The sequence below is a fragment of the Cebidichthys violaceus genome, unplaced genomic scaffold, assembly GCF_023349555.1.
Source record: "Cebidichthys violaceus isolate CVI_PGR_0920_01 unplaced genomic scaffold, fCebVio1.0.p SCAF_11, whole genome shotgun sequence".
NCBI classification, from domain to species: Eukaryota; Metazoa; Chordata; class Actinopteri; order Perciformes; family Stichaeidae; genus Cebidichthys; species Cebidichthys violaceus.
Genome location: NW_027176274.1, coordinates 10,404,074 through 10,421,321, shown reverse-complemented (window position 1 = coordinate 10,421,321; position 17,248 = coordinate 10,404,074). Strand labels below are relative to the sequence as shown.

Here is a 17,248-nt window from a genome sequence, read left to right as displayed (position 1 = left end):
ACCTGACTCTCTCCTCAGTCGTCCTGCCGGCTCGGAGCCCACTCTCAAAACTACAATCAAGGACCTTCCCTCTGTGACTGCCGACCATGTGGGTGGCTACCATCTGGCTGCCGCAACCTTTGCTGGCGTGGAGAGAAAGTTTGGTCTGCACCTGCCCAAGTTTAAGCCTTCTGGAGAGTCGACGATCAAACCAGTGGAGTCCAAAACGGAGCCACAGGCTTCATAAAGCGTCACTCGTGACTGCATGCTCCTCCGGTCATTATAGTTCCTCCAAAATGGTTTTATTGAGACACGTTTAACTTAAATGAATTGGAGCAGTTCTCTTACTTTGAATGCTGCATGAGTATGGCTTTGTTGCATTTTGTTTGCATAGCTTGCACCACTTTATTGTACACATTGTACTCCTCTACAGAGGGACATTATGGCATGACGAACGATTGTAACTGCGTTTTCTGGTGTGCAATAGCTTTGGTGTGCATGTGTCAGTTCAACTTAAGAGACACAAGGATGTACAGATGTTTTCAAAAGTGTTTATTTTGAAATCATGACCAGAAACTCGTTAAATAATTTAAATGTATTTATTGTATTTTATTGAAATAAATCAATCAAACTGTTTGTTTCTATTGAGTGAAAAGTACATTCTCAGTTTAGACACCAAGCTTTGAGATTCTTCAGCAAACAATCTCTGTTCAGATCCTGTCAACAAACATCACTGAGCAGTTACAGCATACATGATCATCTTCTTAGGCATTGAGGATATTTCAACTCCAGTTTAACCAGCCGCACTGATAAAGTGAAAACCGGTGCAGTGTGGACCAATATAGAAAGTAGAAAGACATCTGGATTTTGGACTTTTTCAGTATTTTACAAACAAGTGAATATTCAGGTTCTCGAGATTAAAAGGAACAGAGACGACAACATGGTTCTACAGTTATAAGACGTTTTTAAAGATGTGATTGCTTTACTTCAACTTTGGTGGAAGTGGAACTCAGCTATGAGTGTTACCTATTTGGATTGAGGAACTCAAAATTAAGGCTCATGTTAACATGCCCTAAATGAAGACAGGTAAGATTTTACAATCAAAATTAAAGTTTAAGGCATCAGGTTGAAAAAAGGACAACTGGCTTGTGTTTTGTGATATGGCTTCATGTTAGTGTCTGAGGTCGATAGCATGTCGCTTGTGTTAACCCGAGGAAGACTGGTGACCTTCCAGCTAAGTGAGAAGGCAGATCTGTCCAAATAAGAAGGTCTAAGAAATCAAAAGATGTCCATACTCCTTTATGATCAAAACTTCATCTTTTCCCCCCGGTCATGTTCTCACATCTTTTCCTTCCATCAAAAACAGTGCTGATATTAACAAGCGCGCCACTGGTCCCTTGAACGTCGCCTCCGTTGCGAGTAGATCAGGCAGCCAGGCGCTGAGCTGCCAGCTCCTCGGCATCATCTCTGTTCTCGTTGATCTCTGCCAGCGTGCGGACAAAACGGGTCCACTCATCATTTCGTGGAACCGCAGTTTGCTATGGGGGAGGTGCACAACAGAGGCATGACTAAAATCTGAAACACAGGCTTCTGCAGTGGCACAAGATCACAGTTAATGCTCTTTTTTATGGACAATGGCTCAATTAAATTCTCAAACCATAAAGAATCGGTTGAGTTAAGTCCACGAGCAATGTGCAATTAATCAGTAATGCTGAATCATGTCTGCAACAACATGCTTCGATGATTATGACTAAAAAACCCTCAAGAGAAACTTGGTGGTAAAAAGCAAGAGTCACGCCTGCTCACCTCTCCAACGTCATACACAAGAACTCGTCCGTCAGAGTCTCCCACAGCGATTTCTCTGCCAGAATGAGCCCATCGGACCCTGTTGAGAGCCGGGTTACCCTCCACTGTGACGCTGGCGGTAGGAACCTAGAACAGCAACACCATAAAATACCAATTAGAAGGGTTGGAAACAGGCTCTGCAACCTCTATGCTGCTTCCACTCGAGGAATTTTATTCAGTAATAAAAAGTAGATAAATGTCTGAGATTTGAGTGTGGCTTAATATAAGTGTGCTGTTAGTAGGACTGTAATACCTCGGTGTCGTTGTTGAGGTTCCACAGGTCCAGATGACCCACTCCGTCCACACAAGCAAACAGAGCAGGGTGAGTCGGAGACCACATGACATCATACACGTAATCAGAGTTATCTTCAAACGAGTAGAGCGGCTTGTTGTTCTGCAGACACATTTGAGGGGAAAGAAAAGATACAAACAAACAAACATGATTTTAAGAGTTTAGATGTATGGGTGTTTATCTATGTATATGAAGATATCCCCATGTGATATACAGATATGATCAAACACACTAATGAATTCAAAATTTGATGATGTTTTTAGGTTATAACATTTTTATCAGACGGCCTAATTTTTTTAGCTACGCTAGCGCGAAGGATGGCTGCACCACTTTGGTCCAGAGTCAAAGTATTTTGACAAATATTTTACAGATTGGCACCAGGGTTGTAACGTTAACCCGATATACAGTATATATTAGTTGTTAATGATAATAGGATATTATTGTAAAGCTCAAAGCTGGTGTTATTGTTCATTTAGTAGTTATTTAACATGATACATTGCTGCCAACATGCAAACTAACATGCTTCAGTTATATATCATGCTACAGTTACATGGAATTTCTTTATCAGAATTTTGACTCTTTTTATGATTGTAATTCTATTCTCATTCCTTTAAGGGCCATTGAAACCAATATTAATAACAATAACAAAAATATGAATTGTATTATTAAAGCATGATATGTGTATCTGTATATTTGTATAACTGAGACTGTTATTGTACCGTGATCTCACACCCTTACAACTCTAATGGGCATAACATTTGACACAGACATTTATGTTCCGCACTGGATGAATTGTAAACTTTAATCTAGTGCCACCATGAGGTCAAAACATCCGTATCAGCTGTAGTTTGTGTTGAATTCTATTTGCATTGCTAACTAAGACTGTAAACATTATCTGCTGAACATTAGCATGTTAGCATTGGCTGTGCTCCAGAGCACAACTGCAGGCATCAACCTCACAGAGCTTGTAGTCGCTGTTAAGACTTTTATGCTTGTTAAATTAGAGGGAGCAAATTAGTTATGTGTGCTAAACAGTCTAAATGGTCTAAAATCAACAAAACAAGAAACATTATTACCCTGAACTATACTGCCGTTAAAAATCAACAAATGCAGGATTATATGGAACCTTGCAGAGGCACACAACACACTGAGGGAGGAAACTTTTTCCGACACACAGACAGGTCTCTGCAGCCAAATAAATAATCCTGAGGTTTTCTAGATGGGCTCTAACCTTGGTGCTCCACAGCTTGACAGTCCAGTCGAAAGAGGAGGTGACAAACAGGTGGGAGAAGTCCAGAGGCCCTGCAGCTGTGTGGCAGTTGATCCCTGTGATGGGCCCATGGTGGCCCTCAAACATCTCACTGATGCCCGCTTTGCTGTGGAGAACACAGAAGATGAAGTGGAGACTAAGTGCAAACGTACTGACAGATTAAATTGAGCATAACAAATTTAATTTCCAAAAGCAGCAGATGTTGAGTAGCGACCTTCGGCTGTGATAATGTTTGAAGATACATTTCGGTACATTGCAAGAAGGGAACAAACAAAGAAAATCCAAACAGTTAACACTCCCATGCTTAAATCATTTGGTGGGGTGACATTAAGCATGAAAGAACGCGACGGGCACAAATGAACGTCTGATGGACGTATTTACATGAATCATTTACTTATATCATGTGATTACCAGCAGGATGGCAAAAGTGCCTGCAACCCCTCAACCACATGTTGCAGAGCTGTTTCCCAACTGAGGCTCTGATAATTAACGTAGAGAGGTAAATACTCAGCATGAGTGATGCTTATGCATTATTAACTGTGATGAGAGTATCATACCATTGTAAATGAGGTGGAAAATTATTCCCCCAATTACAGAGGTGATGCTGCCGTGCAAAACCTAGCAGCTATCCCCTCTCTGCGGTCTCTGGGCATACTGCAGGACATTTACCGTGGGGCTCACACGCTTCTCAGTGGCAGCTCTGATTTAAGCCACATTTAACCAGGGACCAACCACCATGAGAGAAGCCCCGGTGTCTTAAATGAGAACATTGTGGGATGAACTGCAGCTTTAATTCTCCCCGGGAAGACCGAGAGTAAACAAACTCTCTCACCCAGAGAAACATACAGAGGAGAGAGAAAAAACAAGAAAAAAAAGGACAGAGAAAAAATGATTTGTTTCCCCTGCATGTGTGCCCTGTTTATGTTGAGCGACCTTTACAAACACAACTGACAAGCGGAAAAGAAAAACAGGATAACTGGGCAGGAGTGAAACCTCAAACAGCAGGAGATCAAGTGCTGGATTTGCGTTGCACTGGGAAGTGAGTGGGCTATATTTATTTGACACTCGGTCCGAGATGGGCCGAACAAGCCGCCTCAGTTTCCTGGCGGTGTTCGTGAGGGACGTCGGGGAACCGCGGTTTGCTTGTGAACACACCTTCCATGACGACACGACATGTAGACGGAGCCGTCCTCGCTGCCCACCACGAAATTGTTGACATCTCCGTGAGGGAACGACATGGAGGTGACAGCTACAGCTTTGGACTGCTTGAACACCAGCTCCATGCTGTCCTGTGGAGGAGAGGCGAACATGGAAAAACATCTTTAACAAGCTCCCTGCTCAGGCTTTATGTTAACACGCACTCTGCCAAGCACAACCTATAAAAATCACTTGACAGTTTATTAATGCATAATCTAAATTCAACTAGCACTTTATAAAAAAAATGGAAGTTTGACATTGAGGTCTTGGCAGCACAGATGAAATGACACAGCCAGCAAAGTTAATTTCCTTTGAAAGTGAAAAATGAGCCACGGGCAATACCAAACTGGAATGCTAAAGCGAAGGAGTCCGGCCAAAATGTTTGACATCTAGCTTGAATGGGGTGGAATGTGAGACTGAAGAGACAGAAAGTACACAATATGTAAAAACTGAGCTCAAAGCTTTACAATGTGAATAACACATAATATTAACACGCTAATTACATTTTATGGTTAAATCCTTAACCCCGAGTCATTTATGTTGTTCAGAAATATTTCCCTGACCACCCACAGAAGAAACACACACACGTATACAGTATATGTTACCTGTGGCTGGGAGAGCATGTCCAGACTCCAGGAGCAAATCTTGCCATCAGTGGAGATGCTAATCAGGTTGTGGGCGTTCTGGGTGCCAACCACATTGACACAGTACACAGGGTGCTGCAAAGAGAATGAGGGAGACGTTTTCCTCCTCTGCTGTATTGGTATAAAGTATAAGCCCACTGTGCTGGTTGTTCAGTGTACCGTGTGTGCTGCTGCTGAAAGGGGAGTCCTCTGCACCGGGGTCCTCTTGTTGCTCCTGTTGTCCCACAGTACAATCTGCCCCGAGTATGTGCCCCCCACCACAACGTTGGGGTGGAACTTGGCAAACGCAGCCGACAAAACAGCAGACTGTCAGAGAGAGAGGGACAAACAGAGAAAGTGATAGGCGATGTTTAGCTTCTCTAGTGGTGAATGAGTACACGTTTATAGTGAGACAACCCGGCGACAGGTCTCTAGAGAAACCATCATGTCCACTTTAAAAAAGCAAGAATGCATCCGGGCCCAAGAGAGGTTCCAATTCAACTTTATGATCATTATGGAGGATGTTGTTTGTGGTGCTGTTGAACTGTAATGCGTTATACTGACAGGTGTTTCTATTATTTTGTCCAAGCCATTTATAATAACGAGGGTATCCTCACCTCTCTAAAACATCGTTACATTATAACCTTCATGCAGGTTTTAGCTCGGTGTACCTAATAAACTGCTAGCCGAGTGTAATAATGCAGATGCAAATAATGCAGAACTTAATTAATTTACTCAGTCCAGCACAAATACTAAACAACACAAGCATTTCAAATTATTTTATGACGACGATGAATGGGAACATGAATAAAAAATTAAAAAACTTGAACCTGTTTTTTCTTCTTCATCTCAAAGTTATAAAACTGTTCTGTGTAAAACAAACCTCCAGGCTGCATCATATTACTTGAGTTTGTTGTTAAGGTGGCCTACACACACTCATAGCTTCACCTGACACAATCCAACCTCAACATTTGTTATAATAGGGAATTTTCTTGACAAAAATTGTGACGCATGGTTCAGGAATACGTCCTAATGAGTCGACTTTGAGGCACAGAAAGAAAAAAACTCACTCACACTCCTGTTCAGTTTTATTCATCTGAGCAATACGCCTCCATCTACATCCGCTCTGGCGGCAACAACATGTGGTTCTACTCAACTTGTCTTGGTGAAGGAGCCTGAGGGCAGGCATTATAATAAGGCCGGGCAGAGCGGAGGAGCGGCGCTGCTCACCCTGCTAGCTCGTCTGAACACAGGGCCCTTGTTTGGATGCACATGATAACCAGCCCCGCCCCACACACTTAATCCTGCTGCAGCGCTCGGATTTCATCCAACTCCTGCACCACAGGTCTTCTCCTGCGCCTCACGAACATGTGTTTACGGATAGATGTGGTGGAGGTGGATAAAGGTACGGTGAATTTAGGGAGAAGGAGAGACGAGGGGGAACAGAAAAGGGGGGCTGGTTGGCAGTGTTCCACCATCGGACGCGAGGGGGGGGGGGGGGGAAAGAAACAGAGAGACTTTTTAATTTGGGTACCTGACAGTGGAAGACGTACTCCGGTGTGGCCTTCTTGTACTTCATGTTCCACACTAAGGCCACGCCGTCTGGCTCGTGAGGAGCGTCCTCATTGTTGTTGTATGAGGCAACTAGGAGTTCAGGATACTGGTGACAGAAAGAAAAAAAAAAAGAAAAATCAGCCCAAATGAATGTCGGGGGGAGGCAGACATGCCCCCCAGGCTTGGCTCCATGTGGAAAGGACTCGCCTGCCCTGTGTGGTGCTTCTGAATGCCTTAAAGAATGAGTAATCTTTTTCTCAAGATTCATGGCTCCTTTAATCATCCCTACTCCACCTTAAGAACTGTGGCAAATTGCATTTTTATTTCCTTTTATACTTTTAACCAAAAGCTACAGTTCTGAAGGCGCTCAGAGGAACAGTGGTCAACAAAAACAAAGCAGCTCATTGAGAACCTAAAACCCACTGAGGCACATATTAAAAACACTACCCAGATGTAAACACACCATTAACCTCTGCTGCTTCCAATACCTGATCTGAGATTTACAGTTAATTCAGGATTTCAAATGACATGGGTCTGGGTATCGCTCTGAGCTGGTAAATACTGTGAACAAAGAGTTGGTGTTCAATCACTGTCAAAAGTCATTGCAGAATCATGCATTAAATGACCTTAGACACCAGAGGAAACAAATCATTATGGCCCCCTGACTGAGTGACAATGTGTGGGACATAACTTACTTTTCCTGAGGGACTTGTGGCGAAAAGTAAATGCTGTCAAACTCAAGCTATGCAATCATAAAGCATTATGGCTGCGCAAAGTTAAGTTGTTTCAACAGCCAATTAGCAACACTTATCCACATAATGACTTATATTTTAACACAATGAAGTCAGGTTTAGGATTGACATTTTGATAATTGCAAACAACTTCCAAACGCTGCTCTGAGAAATGTGTTCAACTGTTGGTTCAATTACAGGAAGTTGTTTAAAAAAAAAAAAAAAAAAAAGACCTGTAGGGACCAGTCCAGACAGGTGACAACACGATGCTTGGACCAGCGCTCATCCAAGAACTGCCTGTTGAGAAAGACCTTTGTTCCGGCCTGGATTTCACTGGGGAAAACAAAGCACCACAAATCAATAAAACCACTTCTTCAAAAACCAATTACGATGTTTTCGTTGTTTTATTATTACCCCTCCTTCTCCTCCAGGTCACGGCCGCTGTAGTCAAAGAAGAGGTCCACGTGCTCCGATAGAGCCCGCTCAATAATGCGAGTGCTATGGTCGAAGAAATTCACAAACTCTTCGGAGTGCAGGATCTGGAGTTTTTCCTCCTCGGTCAGCTCGTGGGGGGGTGCTACACAGAGAAACACAAACTGAAATCTAGTACGGATCCCTGCTGCTCGTTGCCTTTATGACAGCGCACGTGATGCACTGCTTTACAGGAATAGAAACCTCTTTGACCGCTGCTACAACTATTATAAAACTGCCTAGAAGAACTGAAGTGGCTCCATTTGTATTGCAAGTATGCATCATCAGTGGTGGAGAAGTACCTTCCTCCTCCACTTTCTGGTCCAGTTTCTCGGTCTGAGTCTCCACTACTGGTTGAGGTGGAGCACTTTCTTCCTCTTCTTCTTCCTCTGTTGATCAAAAAGTAAACATTGTTAAATAAACAGTTAGGTTGCATACGCCACGTCTCTGAGTCAACATAATCCTACGCAGCAAATTCTAACACAATTTTGTTTTATTTTTTATCAATTTTGTCAAAACTTCAAATGTAAACGGGGAATCAAAATTAATTCAAAGCAACCGCTTTCATACAAAGAGCAACAATGCCTCTGTATAAACGTTTCATACCTTTTGGTCACTACGTCTTTCACCTCCATTATTTCCGTTTTTCAATAAAAGCTCCACCCAGTGATTATGGGGACAGCAAGAGACTGATTTTGTATCTCTGCCTTACATTTGTTTGGTTTGTCAGCACAATGTCGCCTTTCAAAAAAGGAACCTGCTCCTCTAAAGCAGGGAAGTTTGTCATTTGTGTTAAAGGGACACAGCGCAGCGGGTGTCTTGTTGTCATAGGGACCCCTGTCTTTTCCAACTGTTAATGAGACTCGAGCCATTCAATGGAAAGTCTTGCTGTCAGTGTAGCCGTTTCCTCTGTGTCCCGGTGGCAGGTTGCCCCCTTCCAGGCCACGGGGCAGCGGGGCAGAGGGTGTGGAGCAGCTGCCCCGGGCCCCGTCCCCATTGGTCTGGCCAGATGACGGCATGGTGCAAAAAGCAGATGGTGATGCAGGGATTGTCTTGTGCTCTTCAGAGGTGGCATGGGGATGGCACAGAGGTTTTCCGCCTGGCTGCCCCAAGACAAGCTTCTCCCTGAACAGCAAGCCTGTGCAATTACCATCCTAGCAGGAGGTCCTGCAACTCCTATTCAACCTCAGAGAATGTACAAGAAAATACAGGGCGGACCAGCTGGCAAACTGCACACCGGCTCTACCTCAAAGAAGATGAACGCGCTTTTTCAAAACACATCTCCTAGAGACGGTATATAACCTATGCTTTCAATGTAAAAAAATAATAATAATAGCAAAAGCAAGACAAAACAGATTCATGAGGAGACGGGAAATACTCGCCTGGTTCCTACAAGCATTTATCTTGGTATGAGCCTTATAGTTAATCCAAGACGACGGCACTGCATGCCAGAATTTCCTTCCTACGGAGATAATCTAAATGATAATGTCATCTGTCACTTTGTCCATAAAGTGATTTCCCCTTTTCTCAGACGGAGGTTTGGGGGAAGAAGGTTATTGGGTACACTGATGAGTTTACAGAACCGGGTTGATGACACAAGCCATTTCAATGTGCGGCCATACTCTGCAACCAACAGGAGAAGGTTAAAATCATTCCTTTCAAGGGCCTCAATCAGGCTTAAAGGAAAACAGTAATCACTGTCTTTCAGCTGGTCCCGGCCGTGCTCGTCAGCCCTTTCCCTGGTGAGGCAGCCAGAGCAATCAACCTGCCCGGCATTAGGAGCGGATAGACAATCTGAAAATAAAGGGTATAATGCACCTGCCAGCCAAAATGGCCATTTGGAGAAAAGCTAGTGATCCTGGTGACCCCGCTGGGGATGTGCAGGGGGGTAGTAGTGCTGATGGGTTGTGGAGGAAAGGGGGGGAGGGGTGGGGGGTTGCATTTAACAGAATTCACCCGGATCACCGATGTCCCATACACTGACACCTTCTCTCAAAGCAGACTCAATTATGGCTTTTGTACCACTTAAGAAATAAAAGCTTTTTTTGGGGGGGAGAGGTTGTGGCTCACAGGTCTTAGTCAATGGACAACATATTAATGCAAACACGGTATGCGCCCAGCAATGTACAAAGTGTATTGCTCCCTCTGCAGGTGTTTTTCACTTTCTATGTGTCCCAGGACAATAGGGGTCAGACTTCAGCACGTGCAGAGTTTCTTCTCTGCCTGCTTGTACAAAGGCCAATAACCACAGCAAACAAAATGACCAATACACACACACACACACACACACACACACACACACACACACACACACACACAAATATGTGCACTATAATTTCTTGTTTCCTAAAATAGAGTAACTCTAGCCACAGTTTACAAAATGTACGTCAAAAATCGGGATCAAACCATCTTCTCAAGGGGCACGCCGTCAACATGTGTGGTTGTGTGTAGCAGTGTAGCACATTTAAAATGGCTGCAAGGCAAAGAAAAACAGACTTCTGTCAATCTGATAACACTCTTCAAGACATCTGTGAAACAGAAGTGTAATGTTTTCAACTTCTACAACGTGGTTACACGTCTCTAATGACGCAGAGGTCTAAAGATCACAACCAGGCCGACAGCAAGCAGAAATCCAAAACCAGCCCTCTCCTCCTGAAGAAAAAAATGTCGATCACAGATAAAATACAAACTCATAATACTGTCAAATGAGATTTACAACAAAAAGCAGGTTGTAAAAGATGCAAATACTCAAACTACACACCGATAAAAAGGAGAATACACTAAAATGACTAGCTACCGACTGACAGAGGGATACAATAGATATCTCACAGTTCTAATCATCAAGAGCATGAAAGCTGACCACGATTACAAGTGACACTTCAAACAAGAAGCCCATCAAGGGCTTTTGTGATAAAAAAAGTTTTGACCTGCCTCTTAATTCAGAGTGATTAAAACAATCACATTCAATTAAATATTAGATTTACTAAACTGCTCTGCATACTTCATATTCCTGAACAGCTTTTTATACACGCTGCACCCCCCCCCCCCCCCACCCCACCCCGCCCCCGCACAATATCTTATTCCATAATTACAGCCTATTGTTGAAGAGTGCATACTGATGCTGCACATTACCTACTAGTGCAGTCTGAGTAGACTCCAGATATTCACCAATCTGATGAATCTAAATCAATAAATTTCCTGAATCCACCTACAGATGGAAGCGACGAATATGCTTCTATTCTTTCCCATGGTCACAAACTATGAACATAAAGATGACTTAATATCAGTCATAGAGATGTGAGAGGAGATTTCAGAGCACACTGGGCTAACAAAGATTCATGACGCAACACTGTCCGCATTAATAGCAAACATCATGTAACCCAGTGATGCGTTCTCCTTGAGGGTTTTCTTTGGGTCAACAGGGCAGGGGACATTAAATCTTTCACTCCTTTCTCCGAGATGTCTTGCGCTCACTGTGGGGGACCCTCGGTCTGCAGCCGCTCCCCGCTAATGCCGCCGCCTGCTGACCTTGAGAGTGCGCCGCCATCGCCTCCTTTTGACAACACGATAAATCGCTCAATCAGAGAACAGGCCCGACGCCACCCCGCACATCAGAAAATGCACCAAGGGGAGCAAGCTGTGAAGGGGATGCCGTCTCACAGAGTGCCAGAAGTGATGGTGTGAAAATGCACAATGTCACTGAGTGTGTTTTGTTATGTGCCTGTTCGGTGAAGGGAGAAGACAGGGAAGCGAGGGAGTTGATGAAATGATTACATAGTGGCGGAGAGGGGAAGGGGGCCTCGTGTTGAACAGCTGGCAGAAACCGCCGTTGTTTAACACAGTTTTACAATGCCCAGTAGAGTCCAGAGCAAAGAGCAACGAGGAACAGGGGGATGCTCTTCATCCTTCACTAGGTCCGCTCATAGTTTTCCACAAAATCACACAATTTCATTCCTGCTCGTGCTGCACATCACCTGAAGGGACAACAATCAACAATCTGCACGCTGTTTAAAGTCCTAACCAGGCTTTCAAAGATGCTTAAAGAGACGTGTTAGCTGAGGCAAACAAATTTAACAAATGGCTAAAAAGACACATTCCAAGTTGGGAGGTTTTGTAGAATAGTTCTGATGTTTCTTAAAAAGAAAAAAAACAAACTAATTAGGATTTCAGTCGGGCACATTATTCGCCATCTGTCATTCCAGAAATCAACCAAGAACAAGCAGCACAGCCACAAGTCGTGCATATTTTATGGAGCATGTGTTCAACATGTGGTGTTAGTAGCAGCCAAAATATTCTCTTTTACCGACCGCATGAAAGCTTCAGCGCAGCAATTACATACATATCGACATGCTTCAGAGGCAGCAAGCAGTCGAATGTGCAGCGCTTCATATCTTTCCCCTGAATCGTGTTTCTCCTTCCTGTCACTGGTCGTCTCATCCTGCTCATTAATTATGCCGAAGCGGAGTTGCTTGTGAGGTTCAGGGCTCGTCTGAATTTAATCTCTCCTTTGACTTCTTATGTTTCCTGGGCATCAGTTTTCCTTTACTTTCATCTCAAATCAAATCTCCTCCACTTGTTATTCACTTGCGGTACCCACTTGTTCCCTCGTACAGCCCACGACACCCGTAATGAATAATTCTCTACAAGCGGTGCACACTTCTTGCAGCAAAACAAAACTTTTGTTTGCAAATAAGCTAGACATCTTAACTGAGCACGACATTCTTAATGCATCCACATATCAGTTAGGTTCATGTGAAGACAGGTTTTGTCCATTTTTTTTCAAGGTTAACCTTTGTAATAAAATCTGAGCATCACCTTCTTTTTGCTGAGTCATGACAGGTGTCTGGGTCTCTTTTGTGTAGGACACAGTCTCACGTGGAGGGAAGTCCACTTGTGTGACTTTGGCCATTCCCAGTTTCGGAGTTCCACGCCTAAAAGCACAGAACAACTCAAACTTTGCAACAAACGTTTCGTAATGATTATAAGAAGAAACAAAACATACAAAACAGTCATTCTGCCGTCACCCTCTTCTGCCTATGTAACAAATTTCACCTCCTTACAAGTCAAAGTAAGTAAATGAGTGTTTCGTGGGATGGCAAAGACTTCAGATTAGTGTAGCAACCAGTGTGAATCAATTAAAAGGTTTTGTCTGACCATTCTTGCATGCACGACTTGAAGGTTTTCCTGGACTTCATTAACCGAATAAGGACTTTGGAAGACAGAGTAGTCATGCCATAGATTGAGAGAAGGGAAAATGACCAGGAAAGGAGAGAAGAGAGTGTCCAGTACCCCAGCTCAGAATCAGAGTGAAGTTGAAGAGTGGACGGGTCAGAGTCCCAGTGCAGAGTCCTGGTTAGTGTCACAGCAACAAGGCAGCATTAGTGTGAGAGAGAGAGAGAGAGAGAGAGAGAGAGAGAGAGAGAGAGAGAGAGAGAGAGAGAGAGAGAGAGAGAGAGAGAGAGAAGCGAGCAGGAAATAAAGTTAGCATTATGGCACACAACATGCTGATTGGATCCTAGCTCACAAATCTATTACATTTCAATGTTATCAAAACAAACTTAAAACTGGATCTGTGTTTTTTTGTGTTTTTTCAGCTCAGAGATGGAAGAACGTATCTGCTTAAAATGCACGGACACACAGCCTCTCAGAGGAAGATGACACAGGGTGTAATGTGCTGCCTGGGGGGCTGATACAGCCTGAACTGTGTCACACCAAAGGCTCAGAGTGCTGTGCAGACAGAGAGGCAGCGAAGGAGAGAGAGAACCCTCAGGGAGAAAACATGACCTCCATGTGTGTAGGAAATGGCAATGCAGGCGAGGGAAATGAGTCAACACGTAGGGGGAACAGCTCCCTGGGCCTGATGGGACACTGGGGGAGCTTGAATTTCAGCCCAGGGAAGGGGGTCTAATTAGGGGTTAAGAAGTCCCTCAGGCATCACAACAGCCTGCTGTTTTATTGTTAATTTAGGATCGTCCTAATTCAATGGCACACAAATTAAATAAACATGCACTCAGTTGGCATAAACTTGACATTATTCACAGCAATGGTACGAGACTTTCCAAAGGATTTTGGTTCAGTTGTGCTTCATGCAATCATGCTTTATATATATAGCCTTTGTCTGGAGTTGAAACTGATGCAAAGCGTAAAACACACCCACATTTTACTAAGCAAATTTCAAAAATACTTTAGAACTAATTTGCTCTACACAGTGGCAGTTTAAGTGGCTCGAGGGGCTGTGACAAGGATGCTGGAAATCTTGCTGGCATAACTGAGCACACAAAACAGCACAAAAGTAACTTTCTGAGAAGACATAAAGCACCAAGCATTTAAACATGTTGCTTCAGGTGGAGAAATAGCCATTAGTTCTTCATTAATAGGAATATTGTTCCACACTTGTAATGTACTAGAAGATGGGAAGTTTTGTTATTCAATCTGTTGCTGAGTGTGTGTGTGTGTGTGTGTGTGTGTGTGTGTGTGTGTGTGTACCTGGGTCCCACGGCACCATCAGAGTCTTGGCTCCCTGCCTCACTTGGCGTGCCCGCTGATTTGGTAGTTGGAGAGATAGGAGGAGGGGCTACATTGCGAGACAGACAGTAATCATCTGTTACAGTGTGAAGTACAAAATGCATCCATGCTGAATGATATCAATCCTAATGTAGATTTCATGACGGCTACGTTTTAGTGAGCATGCTATAATGTGTGCAATGCCTCAACATTAGCAGCAAAACAAGTTAAATCAGGAACAAACTTCAGCTGTGGCAAGATCCGCACATATTGGGAAAGAAGCTTTATTAACACACTCGCACTGACTTTGTCTTTATCGATGTATTTTGTTCATTTCTGTTTCTAGTTTGTCTGCATCCTGTGAGAATTGTAATGATTTTCTTATGGATCTCTTCTGCCACCTGCTGACAGCAACGTGTCAGTACCCCGACAATCCCACTAAACTCTATAAACCAATATTAATACAGTCTATACTGGTATAACAAATATTTATATTTATGAAGATTTGTTTATTTTCAGTGCTTCCCCTTGTACCAGTGTTAATGGACATTTAAAACCGTTTAACCTCAAGAGGAGGATTATGGGGTTAAAATGCTTGTTTTCAGCTGAGGGTGTTTGTAATAAGTAAAGAAAGTAAATAAAATGAGTTAACACAAATTATTTTGTAATGTAAAACATACCAAGAGGGGCATCGGGGGTTATGCCCATGCTCTGTAGAATAGCCTCCGCCTCACGTCTTTTTTTCTCCAGGTCAGAATCATCCTGGTGATGTGCAGCTTCTTTCAATTGGTCCGCCTGAAAACAGTGCAACACATCACTCATTCATTTATTAAATATCTACAATACATTGCTTTGATCTCAGACAACAAACTGTACACAACTTAAAACTTAAGAAAAGAGATTTTTGGAAAAAGAAGATGTCCAAAAGCTGGACTTAATCTAATGCCTTTGAGTGAAGGACAACTTAGTGTTTCCATTTTTCACTAAAGACATTATTTGTCCATGGCCCTGTGTTGGAGTTGTATATTTCCAGACTAGAAGGTGAACAAGTTTAACAAAGCTTTTCCCTTTCAAAGGGATTTTTCCTGCTGGTAGCTGCGCAAACAAAAAGAGAATCAAGACAGGCTATAAGGACTCATTACCTTATCTTGAGTAGAAATACTATTAATCATTGTGGTACGGTACAAAAAACAACTTACAGTCAAATATTACATGACAGTGAACAGGGACTCATTTTGCTTAGATTGTTTTATTATTGGATTACACCCAAAACAATTTATATACATTACTTACTGTTAATCAACAATCATTGATAAAGATTGTCTCATGCTAACACATGTTTGTATTGGCTACATAAATCCCTGACATTTATAAAGGGCGCAAATCTGAAACCCTGGATGATATAATTAAGCATAAATTCAAAAATTTAAATCAATAATTTTAACATTACTTTGCATCTCAACATGCACGTATTTTACATTTCATATGTACATCTCAGCTAATTCTGTAATAAAAAAATCAACTTCATTAACTGATGGGCGTGTCATTCACAAGTTTGTGTAAGAAAACCAAACCATTGTTATAAATGACTTATTATTTATAAACAATGCTACTTATTGAACTATCAACATGCTAACTTTCTCAGAAGGAGCCTGTCTTTGTAAGAGGCCTTGGTACCTGTTTCCTGGTTCTCTTAAGCTCTAAACTGCACTTGATTCAGATGTAAATAGTGGCCATCAATCATTTATTGCACCATCTGGACGAACGGAACTCAAAAACATGTTCCGTTAGGAACAGAATTTTGCATTTGAATTGCTAATTACTTTTTGCAATGCTCACTCTGAGCCATGGTTTTGATGCTGTTTATTCTCCATATTAATTTTTCTTTCAACATCAGAGATCCTTAAAACATACCGCTTGCTTCTTGCGCTCCTCCTCCTTCCTTTTCTTCTCCTCTCTGATTAGTGCCAGTTTTTGTTTCTTCCTTTCAAGCTCTGCTTTCAGCTCACTTTTGTCCGACATGATGCCACAGCTGTATACAAACAACATATTTGTATTTGTCTTCGTGTTCCATTAAGAATACATTGGAAAATATTGCATTTAAAGTTAAGTATATCAGACAAAAAACAAGCATCAAGGGAAGAAAGTCAAGTGTCTCCCGACAGTTGATGCTCTCAGCTTCAGCACCACCTTGCATTACCATCCACCAGTGTTTCCTGTCTTCTCTGCAGCTGAACGAGATAAACATCTCAGCTGTTTGGACACAAATACTCTCAGCTGTAATAAACTTGACTAAAACCACAGCCCGGCTTACCAGTCATTGTCAAACAGAGAGCCCCACCCTACCGTTAGCTTAGCATGGGGCTATCCTGTCAGTTTCAGTCACTTGTTTCTGGTCCTTATTACCTTGATGTATACGCGTTCAAATAACAAACCTGCTCAATCTTTCATATAGTGTTTTATTTTACTAATCGCACCATAGTTTAAAAGGAAGCACACAACGTTAGCATCCAATCGGCCTCTGCCGATGCTAGCCTTCCTTGTCATCACGGGCTACAGAGCTAGCTTAGCGATGCTTGTAGTACAACATGTACTTACTGATTGAACCACGCGCAGTTAAATGTAAATCAATAAATAAAAAATGTATTTCAACACAATGTTACAAGTGTGTGACAATACAGCTAATGCAAAATTGATGTGTAGATTACGAACCTTGAAGCAGGTTTTCGACCCGACACCAAACGCCTATAAAACAGCCAAAACAAACGGGCTGCCGACACAA

General features: G+C 42.6%; 2 protein-coding genes across 4 annotated transcripts in view; one reads left to right on the top strand and one right to left on the bottom strand.

Moving 5' to 3' along the window:
* Nucleotides 1-615, top strand: part of LOC137867925 (electrogenic aspartate/glutamate antiporter SLC25A12, mitochondrial-like) — an 18,745-nt gene extending 18,130 nt beyond the window's left edge. For both annotated transcript variants that reach the window (XM_068704414.1, XM_068704423.1), the window contains exon 18: nucleotides 19-615. In XM_068704414.1, the coding sequence (XP_068560515.1) occupies nucleotides 19-226 (208 nt within the window). In that variant the 3' untranslated portion in view covers nucleotides 227-615. The remainder of the gene's footprint in view (nucleotides 1-18) is intronic.
* dync1i2a (dynein, cytoplasmic 1, intermediate chain 2a) lies at nucleotides 565-17,248 on the bottom strand. 2 transcript variants are annotated; one of them, XM_068704432.1, is made up of 17 exons: nucleotides 17,179-17,248; nucleotides 16,381-16,498; nucleotides 15,147-15,261; nucleotides 14,449-14,536; nucleotides 13,252-13,311; nucleotides 12,778-12,893; nucleotides 8,265-8,351; nucleotides 7,906-8,068; nucleotides 7,725-7,824; nucleotides 6,741-6,866; nucleotides 5,387-5,533; nucleotides 5,189-5,302; nucleotides 4,542-4,675; nucleotides 3,348-3,492; nucleotides 2,078-2,218; nucleotides 1,786-1,911; nucleotides 565-1,517 (listed from the first exon to the last, which is right to left on the bottom strand). In XM_068704432.1, exons 2-17 carry the CDS (start codon nucleotides 16,486-16,488, stop codon nucleotides 1,404-1,406), a joined length of 1,884 nt encoding a protein of 627 aa, XP_068560533.1. In that variant the 5' UTR covers nucleotides 16,489-16,498; nucleotides 17,179-17,248; the 3' UTR covers nucleotides 565-1,403. The 2 variants fall into 2 exon arrangements, with proteins under 2 accessions (XP_068560533.1, XP_068560541.1); XM_068704440.1 differs by lacking the exon at nucleotides 13,252-13,311.

Bases quoted from the DNA above. Each gene is read 5' to 3' on its own strand.
- dync1i2a (XM_068704432.1), bottom strand. From the start codon at position 16,488: ATGTCGGACAAAAGTGAGCTGAAAGCAGAGCTTGAAAGGAAGAAACAA. The intron at 12,894-13,251 runs GTACTGGACACT...CTGTGCTTTTAG, and splicing joins CACTCTGATTCTGAGCTGGG to GCGTGGAACTCCGAAACTGG. The intron at 2,219-3,347 runs GTTAGAGCCCAT...ATGTGTCTGCAG, and splicing joins TCAAGCTGTGGAGCACCAAG to AACAACAAGCCGCTCTACTC.